Source organism: Panthera uncia, chromosome C2 (genome assembly GCF_023721935.1).
Source record: "Panthera uncia isolate 11264 chromosome C2, Puncia_PCG_1.0, whole genome shotgun sequence".
In the NCBI taxonomy this organism is placed as follows: domain Eukaryota; kingdom Metazoa; phylum Chordata; class Mammalia; order Carnivora; family Felidae; genus Panthera; species Panthera uncia.
This window is the reverse complement of record NC_064810.1, coordinates 24,871,979-24,891,955: the sequence shown is the minus strand read 5'-3', so window position 1 is coordinate 24,891,955 and position 19,977 is coordinate 24,871,979. Positions and strand designations below refer to the sequence as shown.

General features: G+C 37.2%; 1 protein-coding gene across 1 annotated transcript in view; it reads right to left on the bottom strand.

The window, feature by feature from the left end:
* Positions 1-558: 558 nt before the first annotated feature.
* Positions 559-19,977, bottom strand: part of TMPRSS15 (transmembrane serine protease 15) — a 119,981-nt gene continuing 100,562 nt past the window's right edge. Inside the window, exons 21-25 of the mRNA XM_049629323.1 lie at positions 19,624-19,798; positions 10,962-11,143; positions 9,603-9,698; positions 5,975-6,114; positions 559-924 (exon numbers count right to left, since the gene is read on the bottom strand). Coding sequence (XP_049485280.1) covers positions 769-924; positions 5,975-6,114; positions 9,603-9,698; positions 10,962-11,143; positions 19,624-19,798 — 749 coding nt within the window. The 3' untranslated portion in view covers positions 559-768. The remainder of the gene's footprint in view (positions 925-5,974; positions 6,115-9,602; positions 9,699-10,961; positions 11,144-19,623; positions 19,799-19,977) is intronic.

The window sequence follows — 19,977 nt, the reverse complement described above, 5'->3', positions numbered from 1 at the left end:
AAAAAAAAACATTTGTAATAGTTGCATTTTTTGGATATGTCTGATTACTTTTTGGAAACTTAAAAAAATATTAGCTTAAAATAAATGGATGGTGCGATTAAATGCAGGTAAAAAATGATCCAATAAAAGAATGGAAGTTTCATTTAATTTCCTTTTTATTTTGATACAGGGGTGATCTGTAGACTTGCACTTGTTTGCTGTTTAATTATCTTGAGAGGAATGTGTAATCAATTTAGTCCAGGTCTGTGACATGAGCCTAAAGTACATATTTGTTATGAGTGGGGAAAATATTAAGGATATGCTCAAGATGAATTGGAAATTGGAAATGCATTTAGATAGAAAATCAGGAAGACTACTGAGATTCTGAAAATAGCAAGGTGGAACTAGATAATTTACAGCAGTCTACTTCAAAAAATAACATACTGTGCAAAATAGTTTATTTTACTTCTTTTCTTAATTTTGCCAAAACTTTAAGAATACAATATATGCTTTAACATAGCATTCCTTTAAATAAGAAGAGTATGATAAAGATAATAATCACAAAGGAAAGATTGTAAAATCTCTGTGAAAGATTAACTGTTCACAATGAAAAAGTTACTTTGTATGGTACAGATTATTTTTTTGTCTTCACCCTTAATCCTCAGCATTTCGATGGCTTAGGTAAGAATAAAGCCTTTTAGAAATCTTTTTTGTCAAACTCTCAATTCCCATGCTCTTTAGAGTGGAATGGGAAATCCACATGGCTTTCATGTTGGTTTAGGAAACACTCTACTGCAGAAAACTTCGTATCCATTCTGTGAACCTCGGGGCCAGGGCATACACCCCTGGACGATTAGGCCGTGCGCATTGGTATCCAAATGATGTCACACCAGCCAGGAACCACCTGTTGTTTTCTTGGCACATCAATGGTCCTCCTGAATCCCCCTAAAGAGTAAATTGCAAAATTGTAGATGTGTTTTCTTTTTTTTTTTTTTTTTACTTTTTAAAAAAATTTTTTTTAACGTTTATTTTTTGAGACAGAGAGAGACAGCGCATGAACGGGGGAGGGGCAGAGAGAGAGGGAGACACAGAATCGGAAGCAGGCTCCAGGCTCGGAGCCATCAGCCCAGAGCCCTACACGGGGCTCCAACTCACGGAGCGCGAGATCGTGACCTGAGCTGAAGTTGGACGCTTAACCGACTGAGCCACCCAGGCGCCCCGTAGATGTGTTTTCAATTGATATATAAGATTATTTTTTAGCAAATCAATTCAAAACTACATGTCAAAAATATGCTTTAATTGAAAGTCATCTGTATACATCTTCACCAGCACTGTCAAGAAAGAGAACCTTTTGCTGCTTGGTAAGGACCCAGAGAAACTATGAGAACTAAAACATAATTTATATGTAATTCTTCATGATGTACTTTCATAGCAAGTTTCCTTACTTTCATTATGGCATTTTAATAGGGACTAAGAAAATCTCTAAGGCACAACTATGAGGAGCATCCTAACCAAAATATATATTAAAATCTGATCATTTAGTAAAGGAGGTATGATGATTTCATTCATGTAGAATTTAAACGAAGCAGATGAACATGGGAGGAAAACGAGAGAGGGGCAAACCATAAAACAGACTTACTACAGAGAACAAACTGAGGGTAGCTGGAGGGGAGGTGGGCTGGAGGGGAGGTGGATGGGTTAAAGGGGTGATGGGTATTAAGGAAAGCACTTGTGATGAGCACTGGGTGTTAGATGTAAGTGATGAATCACTAAATTCTACTCCTGAAATGATATTACACTATATGTTAATGAACTGGAATTTAAATAAAAACATGAAACAACAACAACAAAAAAAATAAAACCAAAAAGAAGTATGTTCTAAGTATTAGGGGTGACTTTGCAGAAAAGGCACTTATTAGACACATTGTGTGTTTACAGAAACTAAAACTCACACATGAAGTTGATTTTAGTTCTTTCGGGTAGCATTAACTTTTGGGCATTAGACACCATCCGAATTGAAAAAAATCTTAACATTTCAACTGAAATTGGCCTGTCTATGATATAACCTGTAGTGATAGGCACACATATTTTCGTAAGAGATTTTAACTGATGAGTTGTTTTTAATTTTTGAAAATCTAAATTATAGCAGTTTCTAATAGAGTTAATTACATATATTTGATTTGCACATGAATATTTGTGTGTAATGCAAAAGAACATGATACAAACACATAGTGCCATTATTTAATGATGGAATTGACAAATATCTCTCTTATACTAATTGTGTAATACTTTTAATCTTTTCTTATATTTAATATTTTCTTATATGAAGGAATTAAAGCCTTGTGTACTTTGGTTGCAATCATTGGTACAATAGTTCATCCCAAGTTTGTCTTAAACATTTTCCTGAGAGACTTTTTGCCTGAATCTTTATTGTCTTTGGGATCATATTTAAGGGGAAAAAATGCAGTATGTGGTGTATAAAAGCACCTTTTCTTGCTTGGGTACAGAGGAACATAAATTGTACTGGCAAACACAGGTTACCTCTTTTCTAGATGTAACAAATGTGTTCAAACTGTTGGAAGGCCGGGACTGGGGGTTTTATTTCTGTACCCTAAGCCCTTAGTTTATAATATGGGTCCAGAAATAATTATGGAACGATTAAGGATAAATACAGTCTCCAAGTTATATGTAACTTAGAAATTATTAAAAAATAAACTTTAACAGTCTGGATACTTAAACAGTCTGGAGTCATTTAGTTTTCTTCATATTTTCTAATATATCTTAATTTTGAAAAAGACAATAGAATCTAGACCTTGATTCCATGAACACGGATTTTAAATCTCCCAACATGTCAGTTGGAGGTTATTTCCAATGAAGATATTTCCTTCTTCTACTGAGAGATAAGTATGTACTTAAAAAATATGAGTGACTGTCCAGAAAATAAAGCGTTAACCTAAAATTTATGTTTCTATACCAGTGGTTTTAGTATGCTAAAACACGCATTGCTGGGCCCCAGTTTCGAGTTGCTGATTCAGCAGGTCTGTGCTGGGGCCTGAGAATTGGCACCTAGAGCAGGCTCTCAGGTGAATCTGATTTGCTGGATTGGAAGCTGTGCTTTGAAAACCCCTGGTATATGGGGTTCAGTGGGTTAAGCGGCCAACTTTGGCTCAGGTCATGATCTCATGGTTCACGAGTTTGAGCCCCATGCCGGGCTCTGTGATGACAGCTCAGAGCCTGGAGCCTGCTTCAGATTCTGTGCCCCCCTCTCTCTCTGCCCCTCCCCAGCTCGTGCTCTCTCTCTCTCTTAAAAAATATACATTAAAAAGAAAAAGAAAACCACTGGTACAGAATAAGGCTCCACATAGCAAAATGAGTTTGCTCTTTGTGTCATTCACTTAGTTTTATATAGAGAGGACCTCTACAGCCACTTGTGGTGCCTTAAAATCCAGACATCTGCCCCCAAAACACAGCCCTTGGTAAGCCAGAAGATATTTAAGAATATATGGAGGACTAATAAGGCAAATTCTTTGCAACTATAGGGGGAAAATAATGCTTCGTAAAGCTTATTCTAGTGATATATCAGTAATGGCATATTCATAATTTTAGTGTATTCTCATTGTTAAAAAAACTTAATGTTTACTATTTATTTTTTGAGAGAAAGACAGAGTGTGAGTGGGGGAGGGGCAGAGGGAGAGGGAGACACAGACTCAGAAGCAGGCTCTAGGCTCTGAGCTGTAAGCACAGAGCCCCATGCGAGACTCGAACCCACAGACCGCAAGATCATGACCTGAGCCAAAGTCAGATGCTTAACCGACTGAGCCACCCAGGTGCCCTACTGTGTTCTTATTTAGTTAGTTAATCCTCTTGTATAACATAGTATTAAAGTTGAACAAAGAAAATCATGTGACCCTCTAGACTACTGATTACTCAATCACGATACCATGTTACACAAGACATTTCCCTGTGTGGGAGCTTCCTTACTTGCTAATGAACAACATACTTAGACTCCCTAGAAATCAGAGCCAAATATAAGATTTCAGAGATTTGGCATGAGTTACTGACTTAATGTAACACTAATATCAGTAGCATCGGCAGCCCTATTTTCTACCCGGTGCATGAGGCTCCTGCCACACAGCCCCCATTAACTGTAATTGACGTTGTACAGCTGATTTCCCTCCTGAACGATAATTCTATAAATCTCCCTCTAAGTGGCAATATATCTTACCTTTGCACACTTTTCATTTTAAAACGAATAAGATCCAGAGATAAATTTTAAACAAGAAGAAAGCTATCCTATCTGGCTTGAATTTGCGAGTGTTCATGCAAGCAGAATAAATGTAAAACCAAGCTGAAAGTTTAACGTGATTTGAGACACAGACTTAACTATATAGATACATATAAGATATATATAAAGATATATATAAAGATAAAGAAGATATATATAAAGATTCATCTGCTTAAGTGTATGTGAAAAAAGTCTTGTATCAAGTCGAATTATGGGTGACATATGTGTGTTAATATCTGTAACAAGTTGTTTACACTTTAACAAAGTGAAAAATTTTCTCATGGTATAAATTACTATGTTTGCATTTGTATATTATTCATTTCCTCAATACTGCTATCAGGTTTAATCTAATTCAGTAAATGTTAATGCATCAATCTTATTAATTTTCAAATACAAAAAAAAATGCCAGAAACTTTATTTACAAAGTCTTATAATGAAAATTGTTAATATTTTTGAGTGCTTACTTAAATGCCTTATATGTGTTACCTCATTTTTAAACCTCTAAATAAAACTTAAGTGACTTTCCCAAAGTCTCACCCATAAGTATTAAGGCAAGGGTGAAAAATAAGTGTAATCTGAGCACAGAATCTACGCTCTTCGTGACTACTTCATGCTGCACCTAAAAATTAATAATTGTTCTAAAATCTCACAGAATTTACTTTTTATTTGTTGAGTGCATGTGGATTGCATGGTGCTAACAGATAGCTACATTATTTCTAGGTGGTAAGATGTTTTTGCCCTCAATGAGGGTAGCTTGTGGGTAGAAGTTTCTCTGATGGTCACACAAGTCAAAAGCTATGGATACTTCAAATATATTGCCGTGTTGGCATTCAGTGAGTTCATGTTATTACATCTCTAAAATGGCATGTAAATGATAAGATGAAAATCCTACCATAGGTGTTCCAGATCCAGAGTTATGCCAGGCTGTTGAGTAAGTTCTATTTTTTAACCTTCCTACAAGTGGTTAGCTGCAAACTGGCTCTAGCCAGTTTATCCAGGTTGGTTCTTGTGCAGAAATTATTTCTTGCCACTGGAGGGGCGTCTGGGTGGCTCAGTCGGTTAAGCATCCGAATTTTCATTTCACTCAGGTTATGATCTCTCCGTTTGTGAGTTTGAGCCCCATGTTGGGCTCCACACTGATACTGTGGAGCCTGCCTGTGATTCTCCCTCCCTCTCTCTCTGCCCCTCCCCTGCTCATGCTCTCTGTCTCTCAAAATAAATAAACCTAAAAAATTTGATTGTTACAAAAAAAAATTATTTTTTGTCATTGGACCTTTGGCCCATATTCAAAAACAAAAGTTGAAAATTAGAAGCCATTAGGTGATATTGGCCTTCAGATTTACTTTTTGTTTGTTTTAAGTTTGTATAGGGTTTTAAAGAATTAGAATTTGATTTAGCTAAGATGTATACTCTTCAGGTCAACAGTGGGCCCAGCACTACATATTTGACCTATCTCACATGTTCAAATTTTATGCCTCGTCTCTAAAGACTCTATCTGATTTTAATACTTGTTTAAAAATTAGTTTTATTTGTAATGCTCACATCCACCCAGAAGTTCTATGCTAGTAGGCCACAAATAAAAAACAAAAAGTCACAGTTTCGTAAAAGAAGAAATGACGATTTTTTTATTCCCTAATCATTGTGAAGCAATCAAATGATTACATAGCAATGCTTTCTGGAAAGGTAGGATGAGCAGTTTTACATATTTACCTGACAAGAATCTATTCCTCCTTCTTCGTAGCCTGCACATACCATATTTTCTGTAATGTTATATTCTGGCATCTGTTGCTGGCATTTCTCGTTTGATAGAAGAGGAACATTAGCTTCTTGTAATATGTTTGCAGTAGGACCTGTTCAAAATGGTAATGCAGCCAGCCAGTCAGAAGTGATCGACATGCATCACTGAATGAGCCACCATCAGTCTTATTTATTCCAACAGTTCACTCTCATTATCGAGTACTGTGTGTATATATAATGGAACTAAATGCTAAACCTTAGTATTTTAAAGCACATAATAAAGCCCATCTGTGGATCTTGCCAAATGGATAACAGTAAAGTACTTCTTTAGTGCCCAAGGGCTAGCAGGAATGGTGGATTGGACTAGACAGTCTTTAGGCATTTTCAGTATTTGTAAACGGTTACAGTATTGCTCATGGGGAAAAAAAGCCCACCAACACAAAACGTTTCATTTACAGAAATTAGCAACAACTCAGAAATCCAGGAGGCTTTTCATTTGGCACCTGAAGAGGTGCTCCCTCATAATGACATTCAGCAACTTTGTGATGCTATGTGAATGAGCAGGTGCACACGGAGCAAAAGACAAAGCTCAAATGAGCTGTGCCCTGGTCTAAGGGCAATCAGCTTGTCATCCATGTGCAGGTGAAGAGAAAGGAGGCATTTTGTAACAGAGTGTATTTCCATGCTTTTTATAAAATGACTCATCTATTGCAAGCATGGATCTCTGTTTACTGAAATACTACTCCCAAGAGGGATGTGAAACAAGCAGGTGTCTGTCTAGTGCCTCAGAAAAGGCACATGGTAAGCACTTTCTACTAATTAGCAATTCTATTTGGTTCCTCAAGAAATGCAGAAGGTTGATGATAACTTAGTGCATATGACAGCTAAATGTATGTGACTTCATATGTTGCAGTAAATGTTGCTGCAAAAATGTATGTGATTTCATTTCCAGCTAAGTTTAATCCACACACTAAAAAGACAGGAAACAAGTGTGTGTGTGTGTGTGTGTGTGTGTGTATGACTCAGTGGTGTGTTTAATGTTTAATAACTGGTTTCAAGAAAAAAATCCCCGATACGTATCATTTGCCTGATGTAAACACTCCAACCATGGCCAATTTCAAGGTACCAGCATGACAGTGAACAGGAGTTGGGAGAAGATATGCACAAATGGCAATTTCCGGCTGGTGCCGGTGACTCCAACAGCATACCACTGGTTGACTTTTGAAGTCTGACAATGGGTTTTGAAAGGTGAAGATGGAGAGGCACCTGGGTGGCTCAGTCGGTTAAGTGTCCGACTCTTGATGTTGGCTCATGTCATGATCTCATGGTTTATGAACATGGAGCACTGTGTGGTCAAGCCCCGTGTTCTGGGCTCTGCACTAACAGCACAGAGCCTGCTTGGGATTCTCTCTCCTGTTCTCTCATTCCCTACCCTGCCTGCTCTCTCTCTCTCTTTCTTTAAAAAAAATTTTTTTAAATGTTTATTTATTTTTGAGACAGAGAGAGACAGAGTGTGAGTAGAGGAGGGGCAGAGAGAGAAGGAGACACAGAATCTGAGGCTCCAGGCTCCGAACTGTCAACACAGAGCCTGAGGCAGAACTTGAACTCACAAACCACGAGATCGTGACCTGAGCTGAAGTCGGATGCTTAACCGACTGAGGCGACCCAGGCATCCCCCTCTCTCTCTCTTTCAAATAAACATTTAAAAAATTAGTAAAAGAGGTGAATATGGAGGAGGAAATTCAGCATCTCAAAGCCATTCATTCATTGAGGATGGACCAGTAGTTTTTATTGTAAACTATTATAAAGTCCAAGGCAATTTTGCTACTTGTCAAGGAACAAAAAATGGTTGGGTCTAGGACAAACTCTTCGGTAAAGAAAAATTTGAGCAGTATTTTTATATTTAATATTTATTTGCCAACGTGAATTGCCATTAGGATAATTAAGAATGCACACAAAAAGATATACATAAAAATATCAGTAAAGTTATTTTAAGTTTACTAATTGCCTTAATTTAGTCAACTAGTATCATTTCATTTCTTCCTAGTAAAGCAATGTTCATGGTTTTCCTAGATGATTAGTGTAATATATTCAAAAGGTGGAGGGGAACTGGGTTTTACACAACTAGGTATCTGGAAATCATAAGGCAAAATTCATAAAATTCATTAAAATTTCCATTACCCAGGAAGTATTTAATTATGACCTGACCATTTATTCCTAAATGAAACTGATCGCAGATGCAGATTTCCCTTGGCTCCATACCACTCTTAGCGACATTTTTAAGCCAATTAAATGCATATCTTTAGTAACAATAAATAAATGAGTCAAGTTTACTCAGCTCTTAAAAGAAATACCCATTTCCTATGGAATAAAGAGTCTTAAACTTTGTTAGTGGATAATTTGTTTTTGAAGAGTCTACATCATGGTCATAAATGTCTTTTAGTTTGAAGTCTGATAGAGAAAATATCTATCTAGGAATCATTTTTACTCTGTAGCTTTCAAATTTAATAAATCATGGCATTTTTCAAGTGGAGGAAATACAAGAATATACAGTCTTTGACTTCAATATACTTTATGGACAGAAGACATGAGGCATTTCAGCAACATAATGTAACTACAGTGGAGAACCTTTGTTGAAATCATTAGGCAAAGATTTGACTTAGAACATCATCCTTTCTTTTACAAGGAATATGGGAATTTTAACTCTGGATGCTTTGCTTCTGGTATCTGCATCTCTCCACACGATTCTGTGGCTTTTCATCTTGTACAGTTAAGATTTTTAAATATCTTGGCCACGATCTGTTGGGACTCAAGAGGCCTAGTTCTTCCACCAGAGTATATAGTGCCTTTCCTTTTTGCTTAATATTTAATAAGTTGCCAAAATTCTGTTCTAGATGGAATAACTCCTATTAGGAATCCAAAAGCAACATGCCTTGTAGTTACATTTAGAGAGAATAAAGTACTGGAATGTTTAAAAAAATATGTTCAGTTAGTTTTAATATGCATCTTTTCTGTGTTTGGAAAACATCTTATTAAATAATGCTAACAAATCAATTTATAGTCTTCAGTGTAAGATTTATGCCACATCTGAATCTGCTCATCAGTAGAGTGAGTCAGAATGTTGAAAGGGATTCTTTTCTCATTTCTTAGGAAATGTGAGTATGAGGCCTTTATGTGATAAATGAAGATAGTTTTATTGATTTGGAAAATGAAACAGGTAATCATTTGGCTTTTGATCAGACTTTATCTATGTGATTTACAAAAATAAATTTTATAACCTTTGTAATATTCATTTAAATAGATGTATCTTTTCTCTTTATCAGAGTATTTATAATACTTAAATTACATACTAAGTTTGGGGAATGCTTAAACTCTCTTCCAAAAAATATCATAGTTTTATAATATGTTCTACACAACCTGGATTAAAATATATATATATATACAAATACACACCATATGAATATAAACCTGACAGTGCTTTTAAGAGCTATTGCAAAACTTGTTCTAAGAGTTGCAAAAAATATTGAAAATATTCACAGGATAGTGCAATAGCATACTTCTTAGTAGTAACATTTTCTTTTTATTGAGTCTGATAATTTACCTTGATGTATAAGCCTCCCCCAGCCAGCAATGGAACAAATTCTTCCTGGAGGAAAAACGTGATTTTCTTCCAGTAAACAAATAGGTTGTATATAATCTGGAAAAATAGAATAAGAACAGACACACATGCATTTCTAACAGATTTTAAAAATCAATTATTTTCAGCACGTTATCTAAAAAACCTATATTTTTGTTTTTGTTGCTTGAACATTTTTTAGACATCAATTGCTTGAACATTTTTTAGACATCAATCTTAGGGGAGAGAGGCATCTCCAGGAGGCTCTCTTTGATAATGGACTAGGTATCACTAGTGGTCTTTTGGGATCTTTTTCTACATTGTATCCTAATTGCTCTTTAATAATGTAAACAAGGTCTTAGTTCTAGAGTTGATCATTTATATTTGATTTTAAGTAATCATGCTATTTACAGTGTCAGTTCTGTAAAAATCTTGGTATGGCTCTTCTTTAGGATCAATTAAGACACTTGGACAAATGTTCTGATTTTCCCCAGTTACCTCCACATTTAAAAAAGCTTTTAGGTGATTGTTTTACAGGGTACTTATGGAAGCATTAGCATTGGTCACTGACTTTTAAAGCCCCTTTCCAACAATTTACAAGCTGCCTGACATTTATTAAGCACCCACTACATGTAAGACCCAGGGCAGACACAAAAATAAGATATGGTGCTTACCTTCAAGGACAGGGCTACATAATTAATAGTCTGCCTTTAATAAGTGCTCTAAGGTGTGTGTAGACCAAATTCCAAAAGAGCACAGAAATGGTAGCACTTTCTCTTCACTGGGGGTTGGAAAAGTCTTTGGAGTAAAGGATGGAGTTGAGCAGAACCCTTCGTGTAAAGTTCACTGCCTCAGATGATTTCTAGCATGTTATCGAGGTATTTGGAGGAAGTCTTCCAGCTGCCACTCTATTAATATTGTTAACACTCCTTTAAAATCTTCATTCTATGGATATTTTAATTTTTACTCACTTTACTCTTAGTTCTTCTCTGTTTGTCCTACACTGCCCTTTGTGGTAGATGGACCTGCCTTTCTTTGAGAAATACAGAAGGCATGCATTGTAATGACCTATTTTCTCCCAGCTGCTCCTTTGAGTTTACTATTACAGAGAGCTTGGAATGTTTTATTCTGCTGGCCAACTTTCTAGAAAGTTGGATTTAGACACCTTGATGAAGATAATTGAATATGTTCCACTCCATTCCCCAATTCCATTTAAGTTATAATGACTTCTATAACAAATTATCCAACTTTTATGCACTATTAATTCATTGGTACTAATAATATTTCAAATCTAACTTTGAATGCATTTGGCCAGATAAGATGACTAAAACTGATTTCTTTTACCTGTGTAGTTCACTTTAAAATCCAGATGCATCATGGCGATGTCACTGTCCTTTATTCGTTTATTGTAATGTGGGTTTATGACAATTTGATCTATCAACCGAGTTACTATGTGAGGAGAAGTCAGATTCGATGTCATCTGCAGTCCTAGGATTGCTTTCCACTTAGATGGCTCAACATTTCTCCTGAAGATTGTGAAAAAGACATATAAGGAACTTTCCATCCACCACAGTTACTTTCTACAGATCTTTGTAGTAGGTATTTCAGAACTATGTGTGCCCATCCTAAAATATGCTTGAATTTCTCTGAACCAGTCTTTAAAAACATTCCTTTAACTTTTATTCTTCTGATCAGATCATAGAAAGAACCTCAGTTAGTGCTAATTTCTATCACTTATCTTAAATCATCTCGATCTCTAGCTCGATTGTGGTTCTCAACTTCAGTTTCACAATAGAATCAACTGGAGTATTTTTAAATAACACTGTCGCCTGCTTCCCTTTCTCTATCTCTGATTTTATGAGTCTAGAATGGAGAGAGGGCTTTAAAAATATATATTATTTTTACATTAAATCTCTAAGTTTATCCTAACATATGGCCACGTTTGGGAACCACGCCTTAGATCACATTCCACTGTAGAGATTGCATCTTGGTCCAGGGTTTCTTCAGGCAACCACAACAGCTATGGTAGTAAGGGAAAGGGGTTTCAGGAGAACTCTCCTGTTTAGCGGCTCACTGAATTTACACACAGTTAAAATCAGCAAATAAAAGCTATTGTGATGCTTACAATCTAACCTAAAAATTTGAGTAATTTTCATATGCAACAAAGTTGAAAAATTTTCCATACGTAATGTCCTTTAATAGTGTATTGGTCAAGGCTAACATTTGTGTTATATGCAGATGAAGTTACAGTTCGAAAGTGTGAAGGGACTTCTAAATGTGCTTTTGGCCTGCAACATCTTCACACCAAGAAACTACTAGTGAATAGCTGGAATTAAGCCATTTAAGCCATATTCACAATGAAGTCAAAATTCAGTAACTGCAATTTTAGGAGAGCTAGTGATTTAATTCTTCATAGTTACAAGTGCCTCGTTTAATGTGGCATTTCAACTGTTAGAATCCAAATCACTTACAAATACACAAAGGGCATGAAGTTATTTCAAGTCCGTTTGTTCACCTTTTTACCTGTCTATTCATTATTTTGTTTAAATTAAACAAAGGATCATGTTTGATTAAGTCACAGTCATCAGTAAAGCCAATGAATGCCCAAGCATCCAGGCGACATCCACGGATAACCACACTGCATTAAAATCAGAGATAACTTGCTCACATACTTTATAGCAATAGCCTAACACCCATTTATGGACAACTTATTTTGTGCCAAAGCCAGTGCCCTGTACTTCGCATCAACTCTTTTCATTTTTGCTTCAGTGCTATTGATTTTACAACGAGAACAAACTGGGTACTGACAGTTTACGTGGTGGGGCAGAAACTTGAACTGGGGCTGTCTGACCTCAGAGGTTGCATCTGCACCAGCATACTGGGGTGCCTCCAGTGGCCATGGGTAGGGTTCTGTGGGCAGGGTTGAGAACATGAAGGGAGGGTTGGGAGAGAGATAGGATCTGCCACTGAATTATCTGGGCTCAGGTAGGGAGGATGTGTCTGCTCTTAGGGGCTGGTGATAGCTCCTTACGTGCCCAGATGCCGGGCCAGGAGGGTATTATGGTGCTGTAGAGGCCCTGTTTGCTTGTCAAGAGGGCTTTTTGATTCTTCCTGTCTGGGTCAGAGGAATCATCAGTACTGACTGGACTGGCCAAACTGGACACATTGATGTTTTCAGACATTCTGCCTGCATGCACTCCCACTGTACCCTGGGACTCCCCTGCCCACACTGGCCTACTCAAAGACGGGATAGAATGAAATCTCTTTCCTGGTGTCCTATCTCTAAACTTCTTGCTGTATCACATATTTAAACATGTTTCCTAAAGCTCAGCTGGTCATGGGTGTCTCTTGATTAGTATACCTGTTACGGTTGATGGGTAACAGGTAGCTACTCTTTTTTAAGAATTGTGTTTTTTATTAAACATTTAATATATACCTAATATTTACAAAAAATTGATTTTACAATTACCACACCATGTTTCTTACTTTACCTTCAATTATATCTACTTATACGCTTTACATTTTACATTATCATTATATTTTACATAAACAATGTGTAATATTAATATTTCATATCATAAATAATATTAATCACATTAATGGTATCATGTTGAAAAAATAACTATCAAAATCTGCTCAAAAGGCGTATGAGCCCATTACAGAGGTTCAATTTTAAAGTTGCCAGAATGTATTTATTTTCAAAAATGATAGGATTGTCTTCTTAAGTGCTTTCTACATATTTTATCTTCAGCAAAACTTACATGGAAGTTCAGACAGATAATGCAGTTATTCGCTATAGGTTTAACTCAATGATAAAATAATGCAGTTCCGTAGCTAACCTCCTCTTTTTTTTTTCTTTTGAGAACGAGAGAGAGGGCACAGGAATGTTTTGAGGAACGTGAGCGAGGGGCAGAGAAACAGACAGAGAGAGAGGGAGAGAGAGAGACAAGAGGGGCTCACCCAAAGCAGGGTGGGAGCTCACCTGATGCAGGACTCAAACTCATGAACCATGAGATCATGACCTGAGGCAAAGTCAGATGCTTAACTGACAAAGCCACCTAGATGCCCCTAACCTCGCAAATTCTTGTCTTTTATAAGTACTATACTCCTTCTGAGAACACTAAATATTAGTTACTGATATGAGGGAGCTTGCAGGCAGCACAAAGCTTAGTAATCACCATTTTGTCTTGTTATTTTAAGGTTTGAAGTAGAAAACCAATCCATGATGCGTGAACTGTGAAAATTAAACATACATGCTTCAAGCTACTGGTCTAATTAAATACAAGTTACAGCAATATTAATCTGACACATTCTTAACGATTTCTGAAGTTGTTATAGCACTACACGGAAAATAGCCTTTTTTTTCATGTTTTTATTTCTCCTGTATCTATAGACCGTACTATAGGAAGGAGATACCCCTCCAACTTATCATTTGCATTTCTCCCTCAAGTCTTACTCCACATGGCTTTTCATGTCTATATGCTTAGCTTCCCCACCACAAGCCCACATCAGCACAAGCACCATTAGAACAACTACATCCTATTGCAATCTTAGTGCCTTCTCTCAGAAGAAAGGCTTGAGAATACAGAAGTTATAGCCAATGGTACTCAATTTTATGTATCACCTGAAGAATTTTGCTAAAAATCTTGAATCCTAATTTCCACTTCCAGAGACTCTAATTTGGAAAGTTGGAGGGGGACTCAAGAATCTGCCCTTTGTTATTACTGTTGGGATAGTGAGCAATACAGAATCCTCCCTGGCTTTTCCATTCACCCAAAGCTAAGACAGAGAAAGAAAGGCCTCAGAAAAATCAGTGTAGATGAGGAAGGGGTACTTATTATGTTTTAAAAACATATTTGTCTCAAAATATCTGCATTCTAGTGAAACAAGAAAAAGCTATAGGACAGGAGACAGGTGCGGATGGAACAGGAAATAGCCCATTGGATAGGCAAGTCCCAATCTGGCACAGACTAAAGAGGGCAGAAGTGAGTACCTTAAGGTAGGGAACGTTGGTTGAATTTCTGCTGCATTTCGCCTGTGCCTGCCTTGTTCAAGCAAAATATGTTTCTTAGTAGCAAAAGAAAGAAAGGCACAGGTTTGGGGGCAACAGAAAGGCATGTATTCTTGACTTCTATAACCTCAAAGACTAGCACACTTCCTGGTGCACAGTAGGTGCTCCTTCAATGCTGCACCAGATGGGAGGACTAGCACTATGCCCACTCTAGGTTGCCATGTGCTGGTGTATAAATAAATTCCCTACTCAGAGTATGGGACCTTCATTGTGGTAAATGGTAAATATGGTAAGACAGTTATGATAGAGCAAGATGATATGCCGAAAGGAAGAAAAATCAGTGGGAACCTGGAACTCTGAATTGCAATATTTTTCCGTTCTACCATTAGCAAAGATGGTACTTTAGTCAAGTCCACCCATGGCCAACCCCAATGTTTACCCCCAGCACAGCATTGTAGGTCTCTATTATTATTCTCCACTGAATGGAAAAAAGATTCCCATGAGGATACCCAATTCCATTTTTTAAGGCAAGGAAAAAGTAGAATGCCTCTGAAATATGGTGCTGTCAGAGAGTAAGAAAGTCTTCAAGGAATAGAGCCCAAAGGTCCATCGACTGATGAAGGGGTAAAGAAGACGTGGTAGATATATATACAATGGAATATTTCTTAGCCACCGAAAAGAATGAAATGTGATCTAGATGGCATAATGCTAAGTGAAGTAAGTCAGTCAGAGAAAGACAAATACCATGTGATTTCACCCATATGTGGAATTTAAGAAACAAAACAGATGAGCATAGTGGGGGAAAAAGAGAGGCAAAACAGAAAACAGACTCAACCATAGAGAACAACCTGAGGGTGGATGGAGGGTAGGTGGATGGGGTATGGGCTAAATGGGTGATGGGCATTAAGGAAGGCACTTGTTGTGATGAGCACTGGGTGTTGTATGTAAGTGATGAATCACTGAATTATACTCCTGAAACCAATATTACACTGTTTGTTAAATAACTGGAATATAAATAAAAACTTGAAAAAAGAATGTTTTCAAGAATATCAGGGGTAATTTTAAAAGAAAAGAGGAGCTAGATTAAATGGGATAATGCTGGTCAGTTTTAGTACTTTAAGTATCATATGGTATCACAGTAATATTGAATAATGAATTATTTCAATAAGGAATGAAATAAATGTATTTGGTCATCTCTAAAGAGCTAAATTAAAGAATGGGAGACTGGCAAGAGGCCTCTCTATGGATAATTTCATTATTGATGTATGTCAATTTAATAGCTGTGATCCGGAGTATAAATCTATATATACCTGTCCACCCAAGAGGCTGAGTAGTGGTTGCTTCTGGAAGCAGGGATGGTGATTGGGAAGGGGGAATAAGAGAATTCTGCATGTGATGGAAAGTTTCATGTCTTGATAGGAGTGTGGGTTACACAGGCATATGCCTTTTCAAAATTCATCAAATTGTGCACTTAAGATTAGGCAGTTGCTCTCTGTCAGTGGGAAAAAACAAATATTAAACTCTAGGTGGTGAGTTTGCTTAACAGCGGCAGGGTTAGCAATTCTCAAACTACTTGTGCTCTAAGCTTGAACAAATCCATAAATATTTTGTGGATGGTAGGAACAGGTTTCTCATTATTGGAGATGAGCTAGAATGGATCTTGCGGCAATCTATTTTCATTGGAGCTGCCACTTTGAGTTCATATTTATAGGTATATGGCTGTATCTATTGAGAGGGTCTAGGAGCTCGACACACCAGCAGTCGCAAGGAGCACACAAGATCTTGATTTGTAAAATGTAGAAGAAACTAAAATTACCTAAACAGAACTGGGGTTTCTTAGAAAGTTTGATTTGAGGACTGGGGGGGGGGGGGGAAGAAGCACAAAATGAACCTGGAACATCTTATTTTGCAGAAAGTAAAGAAATTCTCAAAGAATGGACATACATCAAGACCAACGCGGGGGCAAGCTTAAAGGGTTTCACCAAATATGAGGACTTTCTATAAAATAACTTGCTGTAATAAAAAATATCAAAGACAAGAAAGACATAAAGATAGCAAGCCTGGCAGAAAGTCTATTCCAGATTGAAAAAGATGAAAGAGTTGTAGTAACTAAATGCAGTGCATTATCCTGGATTGGTTCTTGGGTGGCAAACAGACAAACAAACCAAGAAGGCTCTAAAGGGCATATTTAGGACAGTAGACAAAAATGAACACATACTATAGATTAGATAGTGGTATTGCATTAATGTTAAATGTCCATGACTTTCTGTGATTATGTAGGAAAATATCCGTGTTCTTAGTAAACATACAGAGTAAAGGGGCACAGTGTCTAATCCACTATAAAGAGATTCAGAAAATAAATATTTCTCCAGATTGGAGAGAATGAAAGAATATTTCTCCAGATTGGAGAGAAAGATAAGAAAGTTTTCATAGCGTAAAATGTAAGCAATTGACGAATCTCAGTGAAGGTACATAAGAGTTCTCTGTGCTAGTATTTGCAATTTTTGTTTGTGTTTGAAATTATAGCACTATAAAAAGTTTAGAAAATAAATATGCTGAATGTCTCCTGGGCAAGAATCAGACTCTGGACCTTTTCTGCACAGGAACAGCAGGACAATAACATTTTTATTGCACATTTATGTAATTCACAGTACGCAAAAGTATTGCATCATCTTACTTTTGTCCTGATAATCACTCTAGGGGGTGGGCATCCTTAAGAACCCCCTGTGGGTGAGGATACCTAAACAGAGATACCAAGTCACATGAAGTCAGTCGCGTAAGTAGGATCAAAATTCTATCCTCTGGTTTAAAGTCAACCTTCCTTTTAAGGCACAGTAAAGTTGGTCCATACTCTCCAAATCTCTGTTTTAAGGTTGGAAAAGAAGACAAATCAGTGACAGAGAAAAAGAACAGGCATAAGGAAGCTTAATGACATCCAGGAACACTGTGGCTGATGGATGGGAATAGGAGTGTGGACTGTGGTAGACAGAGAAGAGCTCTGTCCAATTAAACCATTTAACCACCTGCGGATTAAAACGCCTGGACCAGGTTTACACTTTTTGGGAAAGAAGAAATACTACAACTGAATGGGTAAGGAGAGCAAAATGCAAGGGTGGTGAGGATGAGTTTGAATTCATCACAATTCTATTACAGTTTACACTTGTTTGCTTGTGTTCCAATTGAAGCTGTGTGAAAAGACATTTTATGTCCTATATAACTAAACATGTGTTTATAGTAGACCAAACTGCTTTTCTATTTCGTTTGAATATTTGTGGTTTAAAAAGCTATGATATTGGTATCATTGACCTACAACAAGTACATCTGTAAGGCAGATAAATGAAAGATGCCACTAATATTACTGTAAGCCTGGTTGACATTTAGAAAGCATATGTTCTGCAAGAACATCAAACGGACTAATTTACCAAATCCAAGGTTAATGTGGGAGGTTGCTAACTTAATAAGACCCATCTTTGTGCAATAGAAAACAATGAATCTGTAGGTAAAGATACCTTTCGCTTGTAAATTGGGATATAGGTTACCCACCTGTTGCATCTGAAGGTATAGGTTATGTACAGGTAAAAGTTAAAGTCATGTTTAGCAGGGGATGGGAAAATATTGACTGCTATGGACATTTTTTTGTGGTGTGGCTGAAAAAAGATTAAAATATTATTATCAAGAGGCAGCAGAGTCACGAAGGTGCAGTTTAGCTATGGGACAGGCTGTAGTTTACTCATCTAGATACAGGGTGTGATGCATAGAATAGAGAGCTTGGATGTAGATGGGCAGTAACTTGGGTAGTCCTTTTGGAGCCCAGGTGATTAGTCCAGCTCTGGCTATGGGTCCTTATTTCAGATTCCTCGGGTTCTGAGTTCAAGTTTGCCCTCATGCTGGTCCAATGGGATCAATCCTTTAATACTCTACTCCCCGTCCCCGTCTCCCAAACAACGATCATAACCTTCTGCATCTGACAATTTGTCTCCATCCATCAAAGAACTTTCACTATCTGGGTTGGTAGGGAGTTAGTCTTTTGATCTGATTATAGCTATATCTTACATTCCTGAGCACACATGCTTCATTTCTCAGAGATTCTGGACACTGGCCACAGAGGCTTATTCTAATCCTCACAACTCAGGCCATTCTCTGGAGGTTCCTTTTACTCAATTAAGGACAGTAAATTACCTTAGGATCAGGGCTTATGAATCTTCTATGAGGAAGCTACCTTTTACTTGGGCCTAATTCAGAAGTGTCAGAATGAGACTACCTAAGAAGGTGCCTTCTTTCAGGCAGAAGCAGAGAATTAACACGTTCTTGGGCCCAAGAATAGTTCTTTTCTCCTCCTTTTCTCCCCGTCCCTCCACTCTCTCTGTTTTTTCCCTGTGGCACTGCTTTGGGAATGGCTGCTTCTAGAAGGAGAAGACAGATCCTAGAATTCAACATGTATTTTGTCATACTACATAACAAAAAAAGAGTTAGATATGGTTGATATTGTTTCTAAGATTCAGTTATGGGTAGCATCAAACTAGATGTGACTTGAGAAGGAAATATTTTTATTCTAAGTCACAACAAAGTCCTTACGCATGAATTTCTAGAACACAGTTTATTAGTCACTTAAGGGCTATTTGAACGTGCTTTTTTTTTTTTGATACTGACAATTTCTGACGCTATTGGCCTGATTGAACGATAACCAGCACAATTTATGCATTAAATACGAATTTCATGCCTTTAAAAGTGCTTACCTTGTGTAGGTATGAATTTCAATTTTCATGTATGTAGGAAACATAATGCTTGATGCAAGTATCTAATGAAGAATTGATTTTTAATTTAGCGTTCTCTATGTTTATATATGATTTTAATGGGAAAAATGGTACTATATAATGTCAGAATGGCAGGAACATTTCCCCGAGGGGATGATTTTGTGAGGCTGCAGGAAATGGCATGCAGAGTGTCTGCTGTGGTCATCTCATCTGGGAGAAGCCACTGTGATGTCACACTCACCCATACACACAGTGGGCGGCCGACACCAGCCAGTCGTCGCTGACGAGAGATGCACCACAGAGCAGTTGGCCGTTGTAATAAAGGGCGACGACCCAGGGCCAGGCTCCTTCTTTGGCATTATTTCCTCCAACAATCTTTGGGCTGACTCGTGGAGTCACTAGTTTTTTCCCACATGCTATTAAAATAAATGAAGAAATAAAATAAATGAAGACATAAAATAAGTGAATTAAAATAAATCTATTTTATTTTGGTGGATTTCCTTTGCTTACGAAAATTTAGTGGATCACTACAAAATAGTGATATACCAACTCCATTCGGAATTTTAAACGGAAGGCATGAAGGAAGAAAACGTGA